Here is a 26,901-nt window from a genome sequence, read left to right as displayed (position 1 = left end):
GTCCCTTGCAGCCCCCTGGGGGTCCTCAGACTGGATTACAGACAACTCTTTCCTTTGTGATCTTTTCAGGTTAACTAGAAGAAGAAGAAAATCTAATAAATGGATAATACATCTGCTTGCTTGTTTTTCTTTACATTTTACAGTAACAACACTAACGTTTTCTATTGTATGCTTGTTGACCTGGTCATAAAGTGTGTGTGTGTGTGTGTGTGTGTGTGTGTGTGTGTGTGTGTGTGTGTGTGTGTGTGTGTGTGTGTGTGTGTGTGTGTGTGTGTGTGTGTGTGTGTGAGAGAGAGAGAGAGAGAGAGAGAGAGAGAGAGAGAGAGAGAGAGAGAGAGAGAGAGAGAGAGAGCCCTTGCACAAACACACACTGAGATGAATATTGTTCTCCAGTGCTTTTTATTGCGTTCTCATCATACTTTCATGACTTCACCCGTGCAAAGTGCGCACTCTGTATGGGGCATGTTATCTTTAGCTTCATTTATTGTGAAGTTTTGCGTAATCACAGACACAGAGAGAGAAATATGTGTAAATCGAAGGCTTTAAGACCAAGCAAAGCTCTGCATCGACCAGGGAATCACACCCAGTAGTGGCGGAATAGACTGTGGGCGGAACACACGATGTGCCGGTTTGCCAGAAACTAAGAAGAAGAAAAAGAAAGAGGTAAGAAATAACAATACTAAGCACTTTAGAAGCTATTCATTTTCTTGGCCGATCATTCAGAATAAAGAGAGTGAACTGACTAATCGTTAAAGCAGTTGCTGACGTAATTAGACGTGTTATTACGTGTCATTTATTTTCTCTAGTTAGGCTATAGCCTAAAGTTGAGTTTGCCCCTTACAATGTGCTAGATTTTAGGGAATTCTAGTATTATATTGGGCAACATCTCTTACCAGGCTATGGTTAAAAAAAAAAAAAAAAATACACAAAGCCGTCTGCTATAGGCTTTAGCGTGATATTAAACAAGTGAATATAAGGATGCGCGTGATATTAAGGGACCATCTGAAAATGTTTCCCTCTGCGTTAAAACGTTGTCATGCTACAAACTGAATTGTGTTAACATATAAGCGGCTCCTGATTATAAATTTATGTGGGGCAGATTATGGGTCATATTGTAAGCTATACTGTATGACTAACTGCTAGTATTATAATTTTACATTTAATGACTGAACACTTGCAGGGTTCACAAACTCTCTAAATATGTTCACCATGGTAAATTTCTGAATTAACTGTAAATATAATCACACACACACACACATATATATATATATATATATATATATATATAATTATAGGGCCGGGACTCGATTAAAAAAAAAAACGAATTAATTAATCGCATTTTAATTGCATATAAATATTTGACCTAAGAACAGTGAGAAGTAATTTTTCACATGGATTTTTAGTATACCATTGAATAATGACTGAATACATAAGCTTAATTAACAAAATATTGTTTATTTATTTCAGTCCAGCAGACCAGTGCAATGTTTGCCATTAAGTGTAGCAATAGCGTATTTGTGATATTTGAGGCTCGATGTGCTGCGGTGATACGCAAATTCCTTGTTGTATAGCTTGCACACAACCATGCTGTTGTCGACGCTGCCATCCTTTCGTTTTTTTAAACAAAATTTCCCATCCACGGGGCCAAGCAAAGTGGTCTCATCAGCTTCTTCGTTCATGTTCACACTGGTTTGTTGTTGTCGTGACTCGTGAACGCTAGTTGGTGTTCCAATATAATCGGTCCGTCGAAACTCATTCATTGAAAAACTTTCCCTGGTGCAAAAATAATTGTGGTTAAAATTATGTTATTTATTTTTTGCGTATTGATTAATTAATTAATGCGTTAAAGGGGTGGGGGGGTGAAACACTCAGTTTCAGTCAATCTCATGTTAATCTTGAGTACCTATAGAGTAGTATTCCAATTGTTGTGAAGCTTCCCGTCATTTCTGCGTTCAAATCGGTTCAAATGCAGCGCTGCCTTCCCGGAATGCTGTGCTGAAGCGTTGAAGTTGCTTGATGTCAAAGTGGAGGAATGAAGTGGAGCGCGGCGCGGACTATAACCGACATAAGTGTTCACGGACGACTGGATCTGCGGCTTGAAAGAGTGTTTATGGGCGTGCATTTCCTCTCTCGCTCTAGTCACGCGCGCGCGCGCACCCTACCGGGAGAAGAGCCCATACTGCCCATACAATAACCTTCCGCTCTATTAACGTCAAGTCGAGCCATACTCGAAAAAAAAACTCTGCGAAACTTGTGAGAAACCGGAAGGAGTATTTTTAACACAGAAATACTCCATCAAACGTCCAACATTAGTTTTTGAAACTTTGTCTATGTTTAGGATGGGAATCCAAGTCTTTAACAGTGTAAAAAGCTCAGAATGCATGAAACAGCATTTCACCCCCCCCCCCCCCCCCCCCCCCCCCCTTTAAATTCCCTGCCCTAATATATATATATATTCTGATTGGTCAATCGGGCATTCCAGTGTTATGTTATTTCCAGATAACAACCACCAAAAGGAATAACACAGCGCTCATCCGGGTACTACGACTTCTCTTGACCGGTACTTCTGCTTAAAGCTAGCGTTGACTGTCTGCCATCTTGTGGCTGTAAAACACTTAACCACCATGGGTTACAATGGAAGACTTTAAGGGTTTACTTTAAAAAGTTTTAAATATGGATATTTTTATTACACAAACGCAACGATTAGAACCAGAAGGCCTCTATTAACCCATTGGAGTTATTTGACGGACAGCTGCATTTTTTATGGACTTTAAAAACTGCTGTAACTACTACTTGGATGAATGTTAGCCAGGAATTTTTAAAAACAATACGGAGTGTCTATTCAGACTGCAAAAAAATTGCAAATAGTGTGCCTTGATGGCAAGAGCTATTCGCACTAGCTCCACCTAACAATGCCTGGCTGTGCCAAACAAGATTACAATTTTTTTTTTTTTTTTTGAATAATTCAACAAACTCAGTGGTGCAATCAGTAAAGCGTATGGCTAATAGATCATTGTTTTGTCGCGATCAACACAGGTTTGAATCTGCCTTTTACAGAGCTTGCTCTTCTCTCTCATCACAAATCACATCGGAAAGAGAATGTGGAGAAGAAAATGTTCTAAAGGTGGAAATAACGTGCCTAACGAAATGTTTAATTATGATAAAAGCATTTATTGGATAGGGGTAGGTGTAGGGAGGGCTTTTATTGTCCCTTTAAAGCTGCATTTATTTAATAATTTAAATGAAAATAACAATTTACATTCTCTCATTATTGCATCCTGTTAATGTACAAGAATACTGAGGTGCAAATATGTATCTGTCAAATTAAAGTATAAACTGCATATAATTACTATTTATATAGCAAAGGACTGAAACTTTATATGGTGTAAATAGAACATATCACAATTTTCACTTAGTAAATAGAATCTAAAGCTATTTGCACTTAGTGTAAATATCATCTAAAAAAATATGTTGATTTAACTGAGTGTAAATAGAATCTAGTTGCTCCATTGTATTCGTCTAAAAGAAGAATGTCATATACACATATGAGGACTTGAGGGTGAGTAAATCATGGGCTAATTTTCATTTTTTGGGTGAACTAACCCTTTCAGAATTAATTTCAAAATGTATGTTAAAGGGGGGGTGAAACACTCAGTTTCAGTCAGTGTCATGTCAATCTTGAGTACCTATAGAGTAGCATTGCATCCTGCATATCTCCGAAAAGTCTTAATTTTTTTTATAATTATATAAGAAAGATGCGCTGTTCCGAGTCTTTCCGAAAAAAGCCGAGCGGGTGGGGGCGTATTGTGTGAGCGGAGCTAAATAGTGACGTGTGCGCGCTGCTGCTATTGTGTTGAGTCGAGTGCGTCGTAAAGCTGTGTCATCCCTAACAGCGGGAAAAAAACTTTATTCAAAATAAAAATATGGCTTTTAATCAGATACAGCCATACATCTATGATCCGGAATCAGACCCAGAGGCTGCAGTTGAACAGGAGCAGCAGCAAAAACGACTAGAGCAGGACGTCTCTATGTGGTACAAGTTATACACTAACTATATAATATGCTTAGCGGCTTGTGTTATTTACATATTTATACTTGAATTATATCGTCGTATTTTTGTCTTTGAAGGTGTACATGTGGGAAGTGCAGTTGTGCACGTGTGTGTGTGTGTGTGTTTACGCGTGGTTTGTGTAGACAATTGTAACGTTATTAAGCGGACTGGTTTTGCACGGCAGGTTAAGTTAGTGTTTACATAGAAAGACACGGAATAGTAGCGCATTTGAATGAAGAAGCGTGCTTATTTAGTTCAACATATTTCCCCACTCTTTGTGTATTGTTGTTTGGAGTGCTTTTACAATACACAAACATAAAGTTACACATATAGTGGCCAGCTAAACAAATGTACACGCACTACACATCGCATGCTCCATTGATCAATTAACTATACGTGATCATGTTTGGGCTACTTGATGAGCATAGGCAAAAACACAGACATTTGAAGCAGTCTTACTCACCGCCTGCGGTTCTAACGTTGGGACCTTTATCGTTGGGACTGCTCCATCCTTCAGCATTAGGCGATTGGAAAATCCGGCGTCGAGCTGGGCCTTGTTTATGAAACAGTCGGCACCGAAATGCAGCGAACAGATATAAACATTCGCGCAACTCAGTTGCTGATCTGGAAAAGCAAATTACATCCACTGTTGCCTTAACGCAGGGTTTTTGGGGAATCTGTGCAGGACTGTCTTGGTCTGGCAACCAAAAACGCACTTTTTTGATGTCATTGTTATGTGCACATCACCTGTGCAGCAGCCTACGAGCCAGCGCTTTGATGGGCGTAGGCTGTTGCTTTCGCTCTCTCCCTCTCTCTCTCTCACGCTCTTCCGGTAGAATTGTCCGTAAGGCCCATACAAGGAAATTCCGCCCCCATTAACGTCAAGGGGACACATGATCGCAAAAAACTTGCCGAAACTTATGACTAACCCGGAAGTAGTATTTTTGACAAAGAAATACTCCCATCAAACGTCCACCTTAACTTTTGAAACTTTGTCCATGTTTAGTATGGGAATCCAAGTCTTTAACAGTGTAAAAAGATCAGTATGCATGAAACAGCATTTCACCCCCCCTTTAAAAAAATCTTCAGCAATAGATAAAGGCTTAAAGCAGTTTGGAACTGTTTTTTTTCACGGAAGCTTTGCGCAAGAGCTAATAAAATATTTAAACTCAAGAAAATATTTTGTGTCTAATTTACATGAGACAAGTAGCCGGGTAATAAGCGGGATAATATACATCCAGCTGGTTGTTATCGCAGAATAAACCCCTTCAGAGTGACATACAGACATGCATACAGAAGTTAAATGCAATGTTTTATGCTAGCTCTAAAACAACTTGTTATACATTCAGTCCCTGTTTTTGCACTGGCATGCATCAGTTTGGCAGATAGCAGTCTATAAATCCATTGAAGAAGTTGTACTATACTTGTTTTTATATTGATCTCAGGAATGTTCAAATGTCAGCCAACCAGGAAGCACAAACAGATGAACTGCTGGCTCTAGCGAGCATATATGATGAAGAGGAGTTTCACAGGACAGAATCAAAACAGAGTGGCAAGATCCATCTGTGCCTTGAGCTTCCTCCCAACTTCAGACTGCTAGTCAAGGGTAAGATTTTATACAAGATTTGGTTAAAAAAATAAAAACGTACTAATTTTTAAAAGGTTTTAAAAGGTCATGGTGATATAAGAATATACTGTAAGTTTCAGAGCTGAAAACGTACTTGTTAGTCAAAGAAAAGCTTTTATAGACACCAGGCCAAGGAAGCCATTGTGTTCGTATTTTAACGTCATCGAATGACGAAACACCGCCTCTACAGAATAATAAGCACATCTAATTCAGTAGCCCCGCCCACTGACTCATGGAGCCGTTCAGATTGCGCTAGCCAGCAGGATAAATTGGATCCGACAGGAGGAATGGTGCAACCAAGCGGCAACCTCCCGCGATCTCTCTTGAAGCCAATACGGAAGTAATGTAAACTGTAATTCCTTAACTGGCCACTAGGGACAGGCTCCAGAAGGGAGTAGAATCTCACTGAGCCCCATGTTAAAATTCTCAAATTTACAGCAGAAAAAAACATGTTTACAGCCTGGTACAAATTGTGGTTTTGGCCTATAAGGCTAATTTTGATCTTCATGACAACTGTGAAGGGGGTGAATTTTTTTATAACTCATTCGTTTATGTTATATAAAGCCTTAAAGTTCTGCATAATTAAGGGCGTTGCTACAAGTGGATAGCCATTTATCCTCCGTCTATAGTCATTGTGTCACATAAGCTCCGCGCACATCCCGCCTTTTTGCCCATTTTCTGTTATCCGGGAGTGACACGCGATGACCCGCTCACAAGATGGCAACGCCCAGCTCGCCCTACTTTAAGCTTCAGAACGGCTTATCGGAATCCTATAGGTGACGTCACGGACACTACGTCCATATTTTTTTACAGTCTATGGGTGCAACACACTTATGTTAGTAAAACGTGTTTTTTATATGTAATAGTATTGCATTGTTATAGATCGTTTTGCTTATGTGTACGTGTCTAACAGATGATACCTTTAGCACGCTGGACTCAGACACATATCTGAATCTCATAATATTCCTTTCTTGTTCTGCTATTCTCTCTCAGAACCAAGGGGGGTAATGAAGGCTCACTTCAAGGAAATGTCACTTCAAGGCTCTTGAAGTGACATTTGAAGGGCGTTTACTTCCAAGTCTCCAGTGTGGCACACCCATTAAAACCCAGCGTTCAGGAGAGAGCCTCAAAACCAGTGTAGAAAATAGCCTATTACTTATTAGTTATGATGTTTTTGAATGTAAAAACCACACAAACGTCATTAGCTGACCTCAGACAACAGTATAATTTTTTTTTTATAAGCCAGTTTATGACACCTTTAATTTATTCAATTAACTTTGGAGCTCTAATGCATCTGTTCTCCATAGTCTTTATGTGTTGTGCATATTTTTCATAGGGGAGGCATGCATAGAGTGTGCAATGTCCTTTCTACCCCCCTTGGTTCTGAGTTTTGAACTACCTACAGACTACCCTTCATCATCAGCTCCAGTCTTTACTCTAAGCTCCAAATGGCTTTCAAGAGTCCAGGTTTGTATTTTTAGCATTTGAGCTAGTGTATTATTTATAGAATTATTTGTTCTTTTATTTTTGGGCATGATATTTGAATCATGATTAATATGAACTCCGTTCAATTAATAAGTTATTTAATGTCTAAAAGATCACCGCACTTTGCAAGAGACTGGACGAACTATGGGAAGAGAACAGGAGCAATGTGGTTCTTTTTACCTGGATCCAGTTTCTAAAGGAAGAAACTCTTGAATTTCTGAACATCCAATCTCCACTCAAGATCCAAACCATTGGTGGGCAGCCTCAATATGAATCTGGTCAGAACCAAGCAGTGGACACTGCTGTAGAAAAGAGTAAAGTGCAAGAGTTGGACCAAAGAGCGGTTCAAGAATTTGACCCTCACACAGATATACTTACCCAGCTGCTGGATTTTAATGAAGCTCAGAAACAGAAGGTGTTTGATGGCAAGGTTTTTTGCTGTGGAATCTGCTTCTCTGAGAATCTGGGTTCCAACTCTTTGGTCTTCAAGGAGTGTCAGCATGTCTTCTGCAAGGCCTGCGTGAAGGAATACTTTCAGGTCCAGATTAGAGATGGCCAAGTCCAGTCCCTTACCTGCCCTGAGCCTGAGTGTATGTCCATGGCCTCTCCTGCACAGGTATTTTTTCTTGGGTGTTTGTGTCTGAGTATAAGTTATATATAGGTTTTGACTATTAAGCATTTTAACGGTTTGAACAGTGGGTTAAGACAAACTATTGCTACTATACTGCCATTATACTGTAGGTGAAGCTTCTCGTGGGTGAAGATGAATTTGCCCGCTATGATCGCCTCCTTCTGCAGTCGAGTCTGAACCTAATGCCAGATGTTGTTTATTGTCCACGCATGAGTTGCTGCATGGCTGTGATGATCGAGCCTGATGCCAACATGGGCATCTGCCCCTCATGCCAGTTCGTCTTCTGCACCCTCTGCAAGCGAACATACCATGGCCTATCTCTCTGCAAAGAAAGTAAGATCACAGTGGAATAGCAATGTTCATAAACACAAGTACAATTAGGTCAGTCAGTTAAATGTATAGCGACTTAAATTTATGCATTTAGCAGACACTTTTATCCAAAGCAACAATAGAGGAATCAATTTGTCACAGAGCCAACAATATTCATAGTACACAATAGCAGATTTATTAGGAAGATATAGGCAAAAAATTACACAGATGTGAAATACAGACAAGAAAGAAGAGGAATTTAAAGAGGCAGTGTTGGGGAAAGTTACTTTTAAAAGTAATGCATTATAATATTGTGTTACTCCACACTGAAAAAAGTATAACTTTAGTGTTGTTCGTTTAATGTGTATTTTCTCATTGAAATAGCTTAATTTTTTTAATTTTTTCATGTCAAGTAAACATTTTAGCTTAGATTTATGGTTCAATCCATTTTTTTACATTGATAGAATCTAAATGGGCAGCGGGACATTAAACTGAATTTATTAATTTGATCAGAGCATTTTTTTTAGATTAAGCAGGATTTGCACATGCGCATTGTTGACTTGCAGATCCCGCTCTCTGTGGTTCAAAAAAAAAAAAAAAAAAAAGTCTGAGAACTGTCTGAGAAGAACACAGCACGAACTTGAGGGGTGGCCGTGACGATAACGTTACATTTCAACGGACGTCAGACCCATCCAGCCAGGCTCCGAGACAGAACTACGAGGAACATTGATAAGGTAAGAGAAACTTTGTCTACCGTTAACGTTTTTACCTCAAGTAGGCTATATCTGACGGGACTTGAGTCTGGCCGTAATTTCAGCGCTAACGCTTGATAGCGTGTAAATTAACTTTTAAGATAGCACTCAAAATGTTCGTAATCTTCATTCAAACTATAACGTTCGGTTATTTTAGCCCCTCATTGGGCGGGTGAGTAATAACCTAAATGCATGCAAACTATCTAAATTCATTTTGTGGGGGCATTGACCGTGTCAAGGGAAAGAGTTAACAATAACATTTCTCGAAACAAGTGCAGTTATAGCCTATATAAGCTACAATATTTTCTGCTTGACTTTTATTAGACTCCAGTTCAAAAGAAAAGTGTGTTTTTTCGCTGAGCACATTCTCTGCAGTCCGAGCGCTCTGAAGCGCTTGCTCATATATCTGAGGTAAATCATTAACACCATCACTGCTTACAGTATTGAACTAAATACATTACAATCAGCTAAAACGAATAAGCAGGTTACTTTTCTGAAAAAGAGTGCTCCCGAGTCTGTGTTTCTCACAGTTTGCGTGAATCGCGGCACAGTTCCACACACACACACACACACACAAAATACCGGCAGTTCAATAGTGAAACTCGCAGCTCTTAAAGGGGCCACACTCTATTCCAGCTCTTAAAGGGTTAGTTCACCCAAAAATGAAATTAATGTCATTAACTCCTCACCCTAATGTCGTTCCTTACTTTTAAGACCTCCATCTTCACACACAGTTTAAGATATTTTATATTTTAGTCCCAGAGCATATGCAGTCAATGCCCACTTTACTGTCCATTTCCAGAAAGCTAATAAAAACATAATCAGAGTAGTCCATATGTGACATCAGTTGGTTGATTAGATTCTCTTGAAGCATCGAAAATACATTTTGGTCCAAAAATATCAAAAAGACTTTATTCAGCATTGTCTTCTCTTTAGTGTTCCTAAAAAAAGATTAAAACGGTTCGTGAATCAGTGAATTGATCAATGATTCGGATCGCCAATGTCACGTGATTTCAGCAGTTTGGGAGTTCGACACGCGATCCGAACTGCTGAAATCACGTGACATTGGCGATCCGAATCATTGATTAATTCACTGATTCATGAACCATTTTAATCTTTTTTTGAGGAACACGTCGTAGATTGAAAGTCATAGTTTTTGTGATACTTGGACCAAAATGTATTTTCGATGCTTCGAGATTCGAATTAACTAACTGATGTCACATATGGACTGCTTTGATGATGATTTTATGAAAGTGAATGTTTTAGGTCGGCATATAGCAGAGAATAGACTGGGCACACGACTACTCGTTTACGTATGGCATTTGCCATACCCTGGCATTCCACATTTTTAGACCTAACTGTTGATTCACTAATGAGTTGTTGTTGTTGTAATTTAGTACGGTTGTGCTGGGGATTCTGTTTTGTGTTCACCATCTTCTAAACTTATTTCTGTATGCTCTACTTTTAAGATCAATTTAAGTTCATGCGAATTACAACAGTTCCTTTGGTGACAAGTTGGATTACAAGTTCTTGGTGCAGTTGGACAAGCACTCCACCAAACTGTTGGAGGTCATCAGGAGCAAGGGAGGAGTCCACCAGGACATTGCAGGTTTTAGATGAGGTATCTATGAATTTGATAATCAGTGGGATCCATGGCTGAATAGTGTTTTTTTTTTTTTTGTAATTGTTTAATTTTAATTCATAGTTATTGTTCTTACTCAGACTGCAGACATCACCATCAGAAGAGAATGCATCCTCAAATCTCTGATCTACCTCGGCAAACCTTTTGCGCACCTTTTCAAAGAATACCAGGTAAGGGCATCTCTCTCACTTGCTCACACAAATAACACCTACAGACTAACATGGTCATAGTCTAGGTTTTCCTAGCCACTTTTAATAAATAGGGGTGTGATGAGAAACTCAGCTCACAAGATGAGATTTTAACACGATTTATAAGAAATCTTTGTTGCTGAATTTTGAGCTGTGAACACTTAGACCATGTCCAGACGTACCAAAACAATCTTTTTTTTCCTTGTCTTCCCTGGAACACTGTCAAAATAAGTGTGTCCAAAGGAATCCATTTGGAAATGACTTAACACCTATATGCTATGTAAAATCCATGCCTGGTCCTCTCTCTTCCTTCACTGTCGTCGCTCCTCCTTTTATTCTCCCTTCACTCCTCTGTGAAAGCTCTGAGACCAGTGTGACGTGCAGTTGGCACTGATCATCCAATTACTTACCGGCCTCGCTTTGCTCTCACTCGTCACGCGCCTATTCAAGTTCAGTTTAGAGTGTGTAAGAGCTGAAAATGGGAGAGTTCTGAAACTATAATGTACTTATTTTCTCTTTGTTTTTTATGCAGGAAAATGAGATTGAAGAACTGGAGCAAACAACCATGGCGATCTTTATCACTGGGAAAGAGGATCCTCTTCATCCACCAAAAGACATTAAAATTGTCATTGAAGGATCAGAGGTCCGGAACCTGCTTGCTATATTGCATACAAATAGGTTATATTTAAAGGTTTAGTTCGCCCAAAAACGAATATTCTGTCATTAAAGGTCCCGTTCTTCGCAATTCTATCTTTCAAACTTTAGTTAGTGTGAAATGTTGCTGTTAGAGCATAAATAATACCTGTAAAATTATAAAGCTCAAAGTTCAATGCCAAGCGAGATATTTTATTTAACAGAAGTTCCCTTTCAAAGCCTACAGCGAACAGCCGGTTTGGACTACACTGCTGCACTTCCTGCTGTAATGACGTCACTAGAACCGTTTGTTGACTAACGCTCCACCCACAAGAACACACAAAATAGGGGGCGTGGTCTCGTTGCTCTCCTACGTGGAGAAGAGCGCGCATTCAGCGCTTGCATCGCCCCGTTATGGTAAGAGGCGGGACCTTTCCGGGCAAAGTGCGCTAAGCTGCTGTCCAATCACAACACGGGAAGCGCTGGCCCAATCAGAACTCTTTATGGGTCTTAAGAGAGAGAAATGACATTGGTGTCATTAAAGGCCTGTCTGAGCCATCGGATTTCAACTAAAATATCTTCAATTGTGTTCCGAAGATGAACAGAGGTCTCACGAGTGTCGAACAACATGAGGATAAGTGATTAATGACAGAATTTTTATTTTTGGGTAAACTAACCCTTTAAATGTAGAGCTTACAGCTCTGTATCAGAAACTGATGCAGTGTTCACTGTTCACTGTCTGAGGAGCAGATCCAGGATTTGTCTCTGGTGTTCAGCTGAAAGAGACTGTTCATCATCATATACATTTATGGACATGAAATACATTTGTATCTTAATATTTTAATTGTATTTTAGGATGTTTTATGGTGAACTGTGTTGTCAGGACAAACATTCCTAATTTAATATTACTACTAATGTGATGTCATCAAGTGGTGATTTGATTATTTGTAACAAATTTGTATTTTTGTGTGAAGGAGACTGTTCTTCATACATGTGAACATCTTCATTGAACAATAAATATAAATGTGTTCTAAAGGAAAGTGTTATGATAGTCATTGATCAAAATGTTTTAAAAGCTTTTTTTTTGTTTTGATTATACATTTTAAATAATGACATCTTAATTTGAGACAACCTAAAATAATTAATTTACTTTGGCCTATAAATATTACTTTGTTTTAATTTAAATAATTAGTTTATCCCAACATAAAATAATGATTTGTTAGTTTGATCCAATTTAAAATAATTAGTTTGTTCCAATCTAAAATAATTAGTTTGATCAACCTTTAAAAAGTGGTTGCATGGATTTAAACTTTTCAAATTAAACTAAATTAAATTATTTACTTGAGTCAATGTAAAATATTTCGTGTGATCGATTACTTCAATTTTTTTAAGTTGATCCAAGGGTTTTATTTTTTCAGTGCATAAAAAGAGTAAGTCAATGTCTTATTTATTTTTATGGAAAGTAATGCATTACATACTTTTGCATTACTTTTCTCACCAGGGTTGGGCTTGCTTGTTTGTTTTTAAAATATATCTTTCACACCAAAAGTGAACTAAATGAGCCTCAGGCTGATGAAATTGATATCTGTACAGTAGCTAAACCTTTCAACTGTTACTTCAGCAATAAAAACTAAAATTGAAAACAAATGTGAAGTTCATACAGTGCATCTGGAAAGTGTTCACAGTGCTTTACTTTTTCTACATTTTGTTATGTTACAGCCTTATTCTAAAAGGGATTTAAATTTTTCCTCATTCAACAAACAATACACCATAATGGCAACATTAAATCATTTTGTTTGAAATGTTTGTACATGTATTCACAGCCTTTGCCATGCCATTCAAAATCGATCGCAAATGCATCCTGTTTCCACTGATCATCCAGATGTTTCTACAACTTGACTGGAGTCCACCTGTGGTAAATTCAGTTGCTTGGACATGATTTGGAAAGGTACATGTCTATGTAAGGTGTCACAGTTAACAGTGCATGTCAGAGCACAAAGCATTAAGTCCAAGGAATTGTATGTAGACCTCCGAGATAGAACTGTATCTAGGCACAGATCTGGGGGAAGGGTACAGAAAAAAATTTGCAGCATTGAAGGTCCCAATGAGCACAGTGGCCTCCATCATCCGTGAATAAAAGAAGTTTGGAATAAGCAGGACTCCTCCTAGAGACTCCCAGACCATGAGAAACTAAATGTTCTGGTCTGATGAAACAACAATTGAACTCTTTGGCCTAAGGGCAAGCATCATGTCTGGAGGAAACCAGGCACCTCTCATCAACTGGCCAATACCATCCCTACAGTGAAGCATGGTGGTGGCAGCATCAGGCTGTGGGGATGTTTTGCAGTGGCAGAAACTGGGAGACTAGTCAGGATTGAGGGAAAGATGAATGCAGCAATGTACAAAGACATCCTTGATGAAAACCAGCTCCAGAGTGCTTTGGACCTCACATGGTTCATCTTCCAACAGGACAACGATCCTAAGCACACAGCCAAGATAACAAATGAGTTACAAATGAGTTATGGGACAACTCTGTGAAGGTCTTGAGTGGCCCAGTCAGAGCCCAAACTTGAACCAGATTGAACATCCCTGGAAAGATCAGAAAATGGCTGTGCACCGACGATCCCCAGCCAACCTGATGGAGCTTGAGAGGTCCTGCAAAGAAGAATGGAAGAAACAGCTCAAAAATAGGTGTGCTAAGCTTTAACATCATACTCAAAAAGACTTGACAAAAGCTGTAATTGGTGCCAAAGGTGCTTCAACAAAGTATCGAGGAAAGCCAGTGAATACTTATGTACACACTCTCAGGTACAGTGGAGGTACAATTTTGTTCCTTGGGGAACAATTATAGCATTGTTTTCCTCTACTTAGAGCAGGGATAGGCAAGTTCAGTAGTGTACTAGTGAGTCGCTGTCCTGCAGAGTTTGGCTCCAACCCTGAAAGACTCTATAGAAGCTCTTATTGAGAATTAACAGAGGTTTAGATGTTCATGTTTTTTTTTTTTTAAATGTTTGGACACCATTATCCTTTAGTTGTTTTGACTCTTGACTTTTTATGTTAAGTTTGTGGTTTGTGTTACAGTGTTAACAAAATCAAAAGAAGCAAAATCAAAAGAAGCCATAAACAAAAATTATCATGAAGAAAAATGTTTGACCAAAATCATCACTGACTAAACATGTTAATAAATAATATTCACCAACAATACTTTCTTGACATTCTAAATTCTGATTTTTAAATACATTCTAAAGGGGAAAAAAGTTTAGACGCATGCAGATATCAAGAATCAGCATATGAATCTCAACAATGGTGACATAATTAATGCTACAATGCATGCTGGGAGACATGAGTTTCATACTGTGGTGGTTTAGTAGGGTTGGGGCTAAACTCTGCAGGAAATCAGTGTCGTACCGATCTTGCCTACCCCTGACTTAGAGGTACAACAATTTACCCTTAAGGGTACGATCCCAGTGATGGCCACTTGTACCTTAAAAGGTACAATTTCCCCAGACTCGGGACTTCCGGACGGAGCCCTCCCTGGATTTGGGACCTCCCCGGACTTGAGACCTCCCCGGAAGGAGCCCTACCTGAACTCGGGACCACCGGAACTGGGACCTGGATGGAGACATGGGACGTCAGTGGGCTCTGGACATGGGTAGAAAGCCTAGACGTGATGGCCATTCCGGCCACAATCCTCCCAGCATGGACAGCTTGTACTGACAAAAACTTTGATCCCAGTCTCCCATTCCTCATGGTCATCGGAGGGCTGGGTTCAAGATGGTCGACAAACTCCCACAACCCTAAACTCTCCATCCTCTCCGAGATGCCTTCTCCAGACTGAGGGGCATGTCCAGACACAGGTTGAAAACATCCTTGCTCTCTATCTCACTCAGGAACAAATGATCCACCTCAACGAGAAAGACCCAAGCGAACTCCCTCTCGTTAGCTCACTGCTGACGAATGTAATGGGAGTTTACAAATCTCATGACTTGTAGATGGTTGAAGGGTTTCATGGGGAAAGTTGGAGAAAGAGGAGCATCCATAATTTGCTGAGTCCTCTAATGGCTGGTTCGTTCTGTCATGGGAATCGGGATGTAGAAATGGAGTGAGGTCTCAACATGCAGGAAAATAATATTTTATTAACAAAAATAATAAAAATAACACAACCACAAAACAAAACACACGAGGGGGGAAACCAAACTAGAAATAAACTGAACACAAGGAGCAGGAACATGAACACTGCAGGAAACAGGACATAAGACATACCAATGATGACGAAACAGCACAGAACTGAAGATACAATAAAATAATAAAGGATGACAAATCAGGCAAGAAATGAGGGAGAACACGTAGGGCCAATTAATGAGATAACAAGAATGGGGCAGGATCAGAACAATAGACATGACGCAACCAAAACATGACAAACCAAAGCACATGGCTAGAAAATAACAAAACACCACATGTGCTCAACAAGACTAGACAGACATGTTTTAATCAGCTCTCTAGGACCAATCTTGCCTAAACCTGACTTGGAGGTACAAAATTTTACCCTTAAGGGTACCACCCCAGTGACGGCCACTTGTACCTTAAAAGGTATAATTTTGTACTCTTTTTTTATTTTTATTTTTATAAATTTGCAAAGATTTCAAGCAAACCTTTGTTCAAACAAAATGTTGACATTATTGGGTATTGTTTGTAGAATTGAGGAAAACATTAATTCATTTAATACATTTTGCAATAAGGCAGTAACAACAAAATGTGGAAAAATAAAGTTAAGTGCTGTAAATACTTTCCGGATGCACTCTATAAAGTGTTTGTTTTGCTTATTAGCATGGTTGAATTGTATCATCAAAGTTCAGCAGCAAAGACATTGGATAATACATTTAGTTACTGAAGGTTTGTGTCAGTGCTCGAACTGAGGGGAGGGCTGGGGTGATCCTTGACCCCCCATAGGAAGTAAAAAATAGACTTGGGGAGGGGGGTCCTCTAAATTTCATTAATTAATTATTTACAATAGGCTATAATGACATTTGTGCATTTTTAGGCTGCTCTTCATTTCTCTTTTAAAAATGTAAATGCTGCCGCTAAAGAGCGCAAGACAGTGTTTACTGTTTGCCTGTTGCAGCTCTGTGAATCTAACTTTAACAGGAAAAAATGTATTCCAATAAAACCTCTCTCGATAGGCTAAATTTCTTGTAATCTTTCTATTGTATTCATCCACTCCATGTGGGGGCTTTTTGTATTCCTTACCTACTGTAGGCAACATAAATTGCACACATTTAGGCACACTAGTTTTTCATTTTTACTATTCTAACATTTTATAAATATTGCAAAGTAAATGTGAAAAATAAATCTAAATTATCGTGCATGACATCCTTTTAACTAAAAGCAACCCATTTTATACTTTTGCAAGTGCTCATAGTCATGTCTTTTAATCAGCTTGAGAGATTTATTGTATGCAACAGTTTGCCAGAACAGTTAGGCCTATGGAAATAAAGAATTACATAAATAAATGGGGGGAAATAGCAGACAACTCAAAATGTTGTTTCCAAAAAAGCATTGCTCTAGTCCAGTCTTGAAATGAGCTTAAAGGAGGTCTGCATTTCTTTAACAGGTGAGCTTCGCAGGATAAGGGATGAGTACCTCGCTGCCAGTATAGATGAGAAGGAATTACTTAAAATGAATTATGAAAAGGAGCTAATTCAAAGAGCAATGGAGGACTCTTTAAGTGAAGACTGGGTGCAGGAAAACTCTAAACAGTGCCCTTCCTGTGGCGCTAACATACAGGTCAGAAAATACTACCTCATGACAGCAAACAGACATTTTACTTTTGTGGTCCATAAAGGAATACGTTTATGATCAGATTTGATCCTTAACTTCATTAATTTGTTAGTCAAATACACAGATATACATGTTCGATACAATTTTTAATAACACATTTTTGGTTATTTCATGATTAAATAGCTGACTGTTCTACGACTTTGCATGCTTGTAGTTTCTTTTCTGTTCTATTTGATGTGATATAGACCTATACAGGCATTTGCGCATGGTATTAAACATTGTGCACCGCGAGCACAGTAAAACGGTGGACACTGAGAAAAGGACATTTCTTTTTTTCTGACATATAGACTGATAACATCTCATCTGACCACATACTGAATCGGGACAACCCGCTTCTCTCAGCATCTGACAGAAGTGTCACCAGCTTTTACACATGTTCAAAATGAAAGTGGTATCGAAAAAACGTCTCGGGTTACGTATGTAACCCTTGTTCCCTGAGAGGGAACGAGACACTGCGTCGTCGAGTGACGACACTCTGGGGAACGCCCCCAGCGTGACGGCTCTGAAGTATGAATGAAATCAGCCACCAATCTGGTTGGTGCTACGTCATGACGTAGTAGGTGACGGCATACGCGGAAGCTATAAGAAGGCGCCGTCTCATACAACAGACAGCCTTTGCGATGAAGCGAGCGCTCTACGTGAAGGTGTGGCGATGAGACGCAGTGTCTTGTTCCCTCTCAGGGAACAAGGGTTACATACGTAACCCGAGACGTTCCCTTTATCGAGGGAACTCGCACTGTGTCGTCGAGTGACGACACTCTGGGGTACGAATACCCACTAGGCCACACCGAAACACGTCCATCCTGGTGTGAAGCTGACATCTCAGGCACACTCAGGACGCGAGCACCCTAGCACCCGGTGTGGTTGGGAGGTCCAGCTTATAAAACCTGATAAGGGTGTGAGGATTAGCCCTCCCTGCTGCTTCACAAATCTCAATAAGTGAAGCTCCCGAAAGGAGGGCCACCAAGGAGGCCAAGCCCCTCGTAGAGTGAGCCCTCACAGCTATGGGGGAAGGCAAATTGCGCACCCGATAAGCCGTGGCTATAGCCTGGACGATCCAGTTACTGATAGTCTGTTTCGCCGCAGGCAACCCTTTCTTGGGGGGGCCAAAGCACACCAAAAGCTGGTCCGACTTCCTCCATTGGGCTGACCTCTCCATATAAATTCTTAGCGCCCTAACAGGGCAGAGCAGGTGCAGCCTAGCTTCCTCTGCCGTCGCGTGAGGCGGAGGATTAAATGCTTGAAGAAACACTGACCTCATCCCCGTAGATGGAACCTTGGGCACGTAGCCCGGTCTGGGGTGTAAAATAGCTTTCACCCCGCCTGGGGCAAACTCCAAGCAGGTTGGCGTGACAGCCAAGGCCTGGAGGTCCCCCACTCTCCTCAGAGAAGTGATAGCGAGGAGAAAAGCTACCTTAAGGGTCAGGTTTCTCGCCTCAGCTGACTCCAATGGCTCGAAGGGGGCTTTGACCAGCCCTTCAAGAACCACTGCCAGATCCCAGGCCGGGTCTCTGGGATGAACCGCAGGCCTCAACCTCCTAGCCCCACGGAGAAACCGTACAACCAAGTGGTGCAACCCAGCGGACCCACATCTAAAGGCGAGTGGAAAGCCCCTATGGCAGCCACATACACCTTCAGTGTGGATGGGGTCAGACCGGCGGAGAAACGGTCTTGGAGGAACTCCAGCACTGAAGCCACGGCACAGTTAACTGGGTCCACCCATGCACAGTGGGCGTGACCTCAGACCCCCCTGGTGATTCATATACGATACTACTGACATGTTGTCGGACCGTATCAGGACATGGTGGCCGTGGAGGTCCGGGAGAAAGCTCCTCAGAGCTTTGTAAACCGCCAACATTTCTAGGCAATTGATTTGCCAGGAGGAATGCTGGGGCCCCCACAGACCTCTCGTAAACCGGCCTTCCATGACCAGGCCCCAGCCCGTGAGGGAGGCGTCTGTTGAAAGGATCTTCCTGCAACATGACGCTCCTAACACTGGCCCTTGGGACAGGAACCTGGGATTTTTCCATATGACGAGGGAACAAAGGCATTTGCGCGTTATCCTGATCATACGGAAAGGTTTTCCCCTCAAGGAGAACCCCCTGGTCCCCAGCCACCACTGGAGGGGCCTCATGTATAACAGGCTGAACGGAATCACGTTGGACGCTGCTGCCATGAGGCCTAGCAGTCTCTAAAACTGCTTCACAGTGCGGCTGTGGCCTAGCTTCATACCTGAGACCTCCGCCAGTATGGTCTCGACCCGCGCGGGAGACACGCCCGCCCGCATCGTGGTCGAATCCCATACCACTCCAAGGAACGTAGTCCTCTGGGCGGGTACTAACACGCTTTTGCTCGTGTTCAGTCTCAGCCCCAAGAACCTGAGATGGGATTAAACGACATCTCGATGCCGAATCGCCATCTCGCGCGACTGAGCCAGTCGTCGATGTAATTGAGTACACGGATGCCCTGTAGCCTCATCGGGGCCAGAGCTGCATCCATGAACTTGGTAAAGGTGCGAGGGGAAAGAGCTAGACCGAAAGGAAGAGCATCTTGTGAGCATCTTGAACCTGAATCTCCTCAGAGTCAGGTTCAAGTATCTCAGATCTAATATTGGACGCAAGCCCCCACCCTTCTTGGGAACTATGAAGTAGCAGCTGTAAAGCCCTGACTCCCTGTCTGGTGGAGGAACTCGTTCTATTGCCTCCTTGAACAGCATAGAGCGCACTTCCTGTTCCATAACCTGCCTCTGGGCCAGGGGGACCACGGTCCAGACCACACCGTTGAGCCTCGGTGGTGGAGTTCTGAACTGCAGTCTCTACCCCCTTCCCACTGTACTCAGGACCCAAGCAGATATATTCGCGAGGCATGACCATGCGCCGATATATTCTACTAGGGGAACCAGCCTCTCAAGGCTGGTCTCTGGTAGCCACCGAACCCCCTGCCTGACCCCCTGATTTTCGGTGTGCGCACGCATTCGCTGCCCCGTCGCAGGTCGATTTCGAGGGGGCTGGAGCGGCGTACGTACACGGGAAATCGATGAGGCTCAAATGTTGTTAACGGAGGAAGCACAGCATCGATTTCCCCAGAGCTGCGGGTTCGGAATGACCTCGGTCGTCCGCCCCCGGGAGGGCCAGCTCTGAGCGGTCCCGCCGCAGCTAGGACCGCTTGCCAGAAGCCTTCTTCGCCTGAAGGACATCCCTTAAATCGCCCTTAGGCTTAGAAGGCTTCTGGGACCGCCGCCTCCTTCGCCAAGCTCCCTCAGGAGGGGCGCGGGAAGCAACGCTTTCTTTCTGCGCCTGCCGATGGGCGGCGCTGGTGGACGGCCGGGACTGGCCACCCGAGGCCTCCCTGATGGCTACAGGAGGCCCCGGGCGGCGAGGGAGATACTGCCGAAAAGCCGCCGACTGCTTCCTCACCTCCTGGAATCTCTCGACGACGCTATTAACTGCGCCGCCGAAGAGACCCGCATGGGCTACCGGGAAATCTAGGAGGAAGGATTTCTCCTTCTCCTTCATCCCCGATAGATTCAACCAGAGGTGTCTCTCCACGCACACCAAGCCAGCCATAGAGCGGCCGATGGCATGGGCTGTCTCTTTGGTGACGCGGAGAGACAAGTCGGTTGCTTTTCGCAGCTCAGTAATATCGTCCGGAGACGGACCCTCTCCCTCATCGAGCTCTTTGAGAAGCTCAGCTTGGTAGGCCTGCAGTACCGCCATGGTGTGCAGGCAACTACCAGCTCGCCCAGCCGCTCGACATGCCTTGCCCACCAGGGACGACGTGTCCCTGCATAGCTTGATGGGCAGAACAGGGGCTTTCAGGGACGCTGCTGCTTCGGGAGACAGATAGCTCGCTAACGCGAGGCAGCGCCCCATAGCCAGCCTCAGACGCGCCCACGACACACCCAAAATCAAGAACTGGGGGTTCGATAAGCGCACCGAGTAAGGTTTTCCCCATGATCTGGGAAAAACGGCAAGCCCCTGCGTGGCGGTTGAGCACGCTTCTTGAAGAAGCGTCCGTCCAGCCTGCTCACAGGCTGAACTTCCACTTCTTCCTGTGGCCAGTCGATGTTAAGTTTGGCCACAGCGCGTGTCAACACATCCACTAGCTCTTCTTGAGCGGGGGAGTTTAGAGGTGAATTCACCTGCACTTCGCCTGCCTCCAGGCTGAACTGGTCTGATACCTCGGAATCAGACAGCATCAGCACTGGGTTATCGACCTCGTGGGAAGATGCCGCAGCGCGGGCTTCCTCACGAGGCGGAAGAGCTTCTGAATCCTCGGACGAGGAGTGGGAAGATGCCTCAGCATGCCCGCCTCCCGTCACGAGATCCAGTTGTGAGCCCCAGGATCTACGCCACCGCGCTGCCTCAACAGACGCGGGACCGGATCCACGGGGCTCGCGAGCCTGGCCGCTCTCGGTGAGCACGGCCAGCTGTGAGCGCAGCTCCCGGAGCGGCAGCCTCTCACACTCGCTGCAGGCGGCACCCTCAAGCGCCGCCTGAGCGTGCTGCGCCCCAAGACACTGCACACACAGCTGGTGTGTGTCCGAGCCCGTGATGAAACGCGGGCACGGGTGCACACACCGTCTAAAGTGCTCGCTTGCCATGGCTTATCTACTGATATTGGTGACAGACAACAATAAATAGACAAACAATATCACACAGAGCACCTCGCTGAAGAGCAAAGACTGCCTGTTGTATGAGACGGCGCCTTCTTATAGCTTCTGCGTACGCCGTCACCTACTACGTCATGACGTAGCACCAACCGGATTGGTGGCTGATTTCATTCATACTTCAGAGCCGTCACCCAGAGTGTCGTCACTCGATGACGCAGTGCGAGTTCCCTCGATAAAGGGAACAGAGAATTGCATTTGTTATTGTTTCTTTTGGTATTGTTTAGGTATCGAATGCACACAAAGACTCACTTAAAAAGGTCTTGCAACCCACCTGTAACTGTTCACTGTTCACTGTTGTTCTGCTGAAGCTCATTCTGTACTTTTCCGCACTCGTTTGACTTGCGCCTGGCGCTGAGGCGAAGTTTGAGTGTGCGTGTCTGAAAAGTCTCTCATTTTTTGTGGTCTTAAAGAGACAGTTCTGCGTTTAAATAAACACAATTGTCACACACAAACAAAAGAACACAATAAAAAAAGAGAGACAAGATACAGACACAGATACTTCTTGCCTGATCGTAAGCCTTCTTTTGTTCCATAAACACATATGGAAACTGTCTATTTGCAATCTCTCTTTCTATCATTGCTTGGCTAATATCTGCCTTGTCTCTTTTGAATAATGAGGTGCACTGAACACTCTTCTCCCTGTCATTACTAGACACGCCCCTTGCTGCTGATTGGCTATCAGTTAGTTTAGGTCCCTGGCCCGAGACACTTTTACAAAGCATTTATGAAATAACACTTACCCCACTTTTAATCTCCAAATTAATGTAGAAAACACATAAAGACAGCATATTTTATATATTTGATATAATTCTGACCTTGTCAAACGTTTCCTATTTTTGGACAACAAAGTTAATTTAAGATTTTATTTAACTCATTTAAGACTGCTCTTATGAAGATACTCGACATAAATGACATTTTAGCACAATTACTATTCAAAATTATTGTTTGTTCAAGCGCGAAAGAGAACTCGATTGCACTGGTGCACTGTCTGTACTCATGATCCTGCCACACCTCTTTCTGTCCATCTTGTGTTGTATATAAAAAAAGACGCTGGACAAGAGGTTGATGCACGCAACTCACTTTACTTTCAGACAACCGGAACTAACTATTTCAGACCAAAACAGCTGCATACTAAACATGCAGCAAGGCATTACCAAACAAACACAGATTAATTCATCCTGAATGGACATTACAGTGTGTGACACAGAAAATTCAAAGACAGGGCATTCTTTCTTTGTCTTGTTATGCTTGAATGGTTTAAAAACACTGCTCCCTTTACAATCACTAAAACCCTGTTGCTTTGTCAGTTTATTGCGATAGTAAAAAGTTATGTTACCATTGAAGAAGCACTTTTACATTTTGTTTGTTAATGTGAGGTTTCACAAGCCTACAAATTTCAGCACAGAATAACTGAGCAGTGAGACTCTGATTGGCCATTGTGTTGAGATCTACAACTATGTCGGTGATTGGCTACATTGCTCACACATTGTAAATAGATACAGCTGGGGCCCATTCCAGAAATTAGTGAAACTCTGAATATGTTAACCCTGAAATGCGGGAAACTCTTAGCCTGACAAGCCAGACCCACATCAAGATGTTTGGTCTGGAAACTCACCATAGACAGGGCTCAATCCGAGGGGCGGGATAAACGGTTGTCTTTCAAACTCCCTCTGCACGCGATAGGATAGCGCTACACCAACCGGAGCAACGGCGGTGAAGGGGAGCTCGCTGACTGATTAAACATTTGCCGTATCCGTTCGGCTAAACTCCGAACACATCTTCCCTTTTTAAGAATGACTTCAGTGCCGCTCTTTGTTCTTTTCTCAGAGGAAAGCTTAACTCCAAGTCTTCCGGAGGCGCGGGCAGAGCTGATTCGAAAGACCGCCATTCGCCAGTTTCTGTGTTACTAGAAGCACGCAAACACAACTCGGCCGTCGTCATTATGGCCCCGCCCGCCGACTCTATAGCCTGCCCTACACGATGTGATTGGGCCGTCCAGATTCTGAGGAATACAGCTCAGATAGGAATTGAGAGTTGCTAGACCACACTTGCGGGCAAATTAAATTTGCTGCCGCTAGGGTGCGTCTAGATTTCTAGGCTAGGAAACTCTGGGTTCCCTTACGAATTGGGGATCATTTTCAGAGACCAATCTGCTTCAGGTATATAAAAACGAGCCAATAACGTTGGTATGCGTTGGTTCACGCACCGCCCTGCAGCACGGGTTTTAAATATATGGTAATGGAATACCGCATCCTCGCTTTCATCCTCAGAGCCGAACGGTTGCTGTTCGAAGCCTCTGTTTTCTGTGAAGAGTGTTCTATGTTCTCCAGTGCTAGTGTGAAGGCAGACTTCAGCGGGTGGCCGCACTAAAAGAGCTTCCTATTGTTGGTTCACTGAGTGTTTTCCTGATATTATTGTTGGTTCACCGAGTGTTTCCCCGGTTACTGTCAGCTCGCTGGGCATCTCCCATATATTGAGTGCTCACACAGGTTTGCTCTACTGGACTGTGTCGAGCTGCGGCCAACTTTCATCATCGCTTCAGCACTACTTAAAAAGCTAATTTTCCTTCTCAAAAAGCTACACAGTTTGACCCTGCGTCTTTCTCAAGATGTCTTCCAAACCGTGTGTTTCTGAATGGCATCGTTTTTTGTCCCCAGTTGACGGTCATGATCACTGTCTCACATGTCTGGGCGTTCAGCACGCTGAGGCGGCGTTCGTGGATGACTCATGTTCCCACTGCTGGAACATCACCATTGCAGTGTTACGGGCTAGGCTCAACTAGATCAAACGAGGCGGAGTCCCATTGCGCATCCCCCGATCTAGTGGCCCTCCAGCTGCTAAGCAGAGGGCTGCTACTTTGGCTGATGCCTTTGGTGAAGACCTGAGGGTTACTGTGAGGGCTTCCCCGATGGGTCAACAGGCTCCTTGGGCCCCTCCCCCCTCTGCTGAGCCAGTGGATATTGAGGTAGGGAGCCCTCTGGTGGCGTTCAGAGGGAGCCCCAGAGGCCTTATTTGTGACAGAGCCCCCCTCCTAAGGAGTGGTGGTGGAGCGGAGGCCGGCCTGGGGGTGGGATGGAGGGCAGGCCCATGGAGCGGAACAGGACCTGGGACCTGGCTTGACATAGATGGGCCTGGGTGTGTAGGCCGACCTGGGCCATGGGGCATGGGCGGACCTGGGCCGTGGGGCGTGGGCGGACCAGGGCGTTTTAGAAGCCATGGAGGTGCGGGCCGTTCAGTGGACCACAGGAGCGCCGGAAGCTCAGGAGCCCACAGAGTCGCCTCTGGACCTGTGATCGGGAGCGGAGTCCTCTCTGGAGCCTGTTCCTTAGGAAAGGAGGCTGGGCGGCGAGGCCAGAGAAAGGAGCCTGGGCAGCGGGGGCAGAGAAAGGAGCCTGGGCGGCGAGGGCAGAGCAAGGGGCCTGGGCGGCGAGGGCAGAGCAAGAGGCCTGGGCGGCTGATTCAGGATGGCAGCAACCTCGGTAATGTTCTCTGGGTTCGGGATCCGGGGTATGGTTTCCATAGCCGCTGGAGACTCCGGCATGCCGACCACCTTGTCCGGACACATTGGCATGGCAGCCCTCTTGTGCGCAGGTTCCGGTTCAGCAACCACATGACTAGAGGGTGCAGGAAACACAGGACTAGCAATAATCAACACTGGACCTGGTGAACACTGTGAGGGGCCAAGCTCCGTGGCCGTCGGAGCTTGATGCACGGTGCCCCCTCCCAAAAAATATTTAGGGGAAACCTCATCCTCTACCTCCCCAACAGTGTAGGAGGCACCACTTAGTAATAGTGCATAATCCAGGAACTCAGCCAGTGATCCTCGAGGACCTTGAGGTGAGTCTGGACTTGTAATGATCATTGAGTCCATAACAAAAAAAGTCAATAAGGGCAAAATCAGGGAAGTCTGTTAAATAAGCAAGGTCCAGGAAATCCCGGGTGTGGTCCTCTAGTGGTCTATTACCTTGCTTCAGACGGATGAGTTGAATTACTGGATCCATGTGTGGCGAAGTCTTCTGTAACGATGAGTCAACAGAGTGGGGATCCAAATGCAATTTTATCTAATCAACAGTCCACAATCGAAGTCTAGAGTTCAGGCAAGATCACAATCCATGTAGACAGTCCCAACAAACAAACAAACAAACAAACACAACACAACAAGGCAGGGAACGTAGGCAAAAGAGCAGTCCAGAAACAGGCAGGTGATCGAAAACCAAGAGACATGAAACCATGACAGAACGCTCAGAATGGTAATGATTACACTTTACAAGACTTTGCGGTGAATGGCAGAGTGAACATGGTTTATATAGACTGAGGCAAAATGGCACACAGGTGTAAACAATAATGGCTGATGTGTCAGGGCAAAGGATTAGAAAAGAGGATTAGAAAAGAGTTTACAAAAAATAGTTCAAAACATCTAACAAAACTGCTTGAAATATGGAAACTTCCATCAAATATCCTACACTTTCCTAAATGTTTTTTTTTTTATTATTTTATTTTAGAAAATAACGGGCTGTAACAAGATGACCTGCTCCTCCTGTAAGAAGAGTTTCTGCTGGATCTGCTTTGAAGTTCTCGAATGGAATCCCTACAGGCACTACACTGACACTAGCTCTCCGTGCTTCAACAAGGTTGACACAGACGAATAGTGGCTTTCGCCGATATGTTTAATAAAAAAATATGACAAATAACTAATGCAATGTGTTTTTAATGCAATTTTCAAGTCCCAGTGTATATGTGCCCTCAAATGAACATTGTACCATGTTCACATACGGAATCTAATACATGAGCGCTCATGTTTTTATCAGAGAAACCTCTCTCTCTCTCTCTCTCTCTCTCTCTCTCTCTCTCTATATATATATATATATATATATATATATATATATATATATATATATATATATATATATATATATATATATATATATATATCAGTGGCGATTTCTTTAAGACTGCAAGGGAAGCTCGGCTTCCCTTATAATGTCACAAAATTAATGGTCAAATATGTACTATTATATTAACATTGTATTGACTAAAAATGCGTTAGAAAACGTTCATCTCAAAGACGAGTTC

General features: G+C 43.2%; 1 protein-coding gene across 1 annotated transcript; it reads left to right on the top strand.

The window, feature by feature from the left end:
• Positions 1-410: 410 nt before the first annotated feature.
• Positions 411-26,544, top strand: LOC137084164 (E3 ubiquitin-protein ligase RNF14-like). The gene is made up of 7 exons (XM_067450158.1): positions 411-663; positions 5,497-5,657; positions 7,015-7,145; positions 7,276-7,779; positions 7,905-8,127; positions 16,930-17,102; positions 26,331-26,544. The coding sequence occupies exons 2-7, from the start codon at positions 5,507-5,509 to the stop codon at positions 26,475-26,477; spliced, it is 1,329 nt and encodes a 442-aa protein (XP_067306259.1). The 5' UTR covers positions 411-663; positions 5,497-5,506; the 3' UTR covers positions 26,478-26,544.
• Positions 26,545-26,901: the final 357 nt, after the last annotated feature.

This window comes from Pseudorasbora parva, chromosome 8 (assembly GCF_024679245.1).
Source record: "Pseudorasbora parva isolate DD20220531a chromosome 8, ASM2467924v1, whole genome shotgun sequence".
NCBI lineage: Eukaryota > Metazoa > Chordata > Actinopteri > Cypriniformes > Gobionidae > Pseudorasbora > Pseudorasbora parva.
Note: the sequence above shows the minus strand (reverse complement) of the source record. Positions and strands in the feature narration are given on the sequence as shown.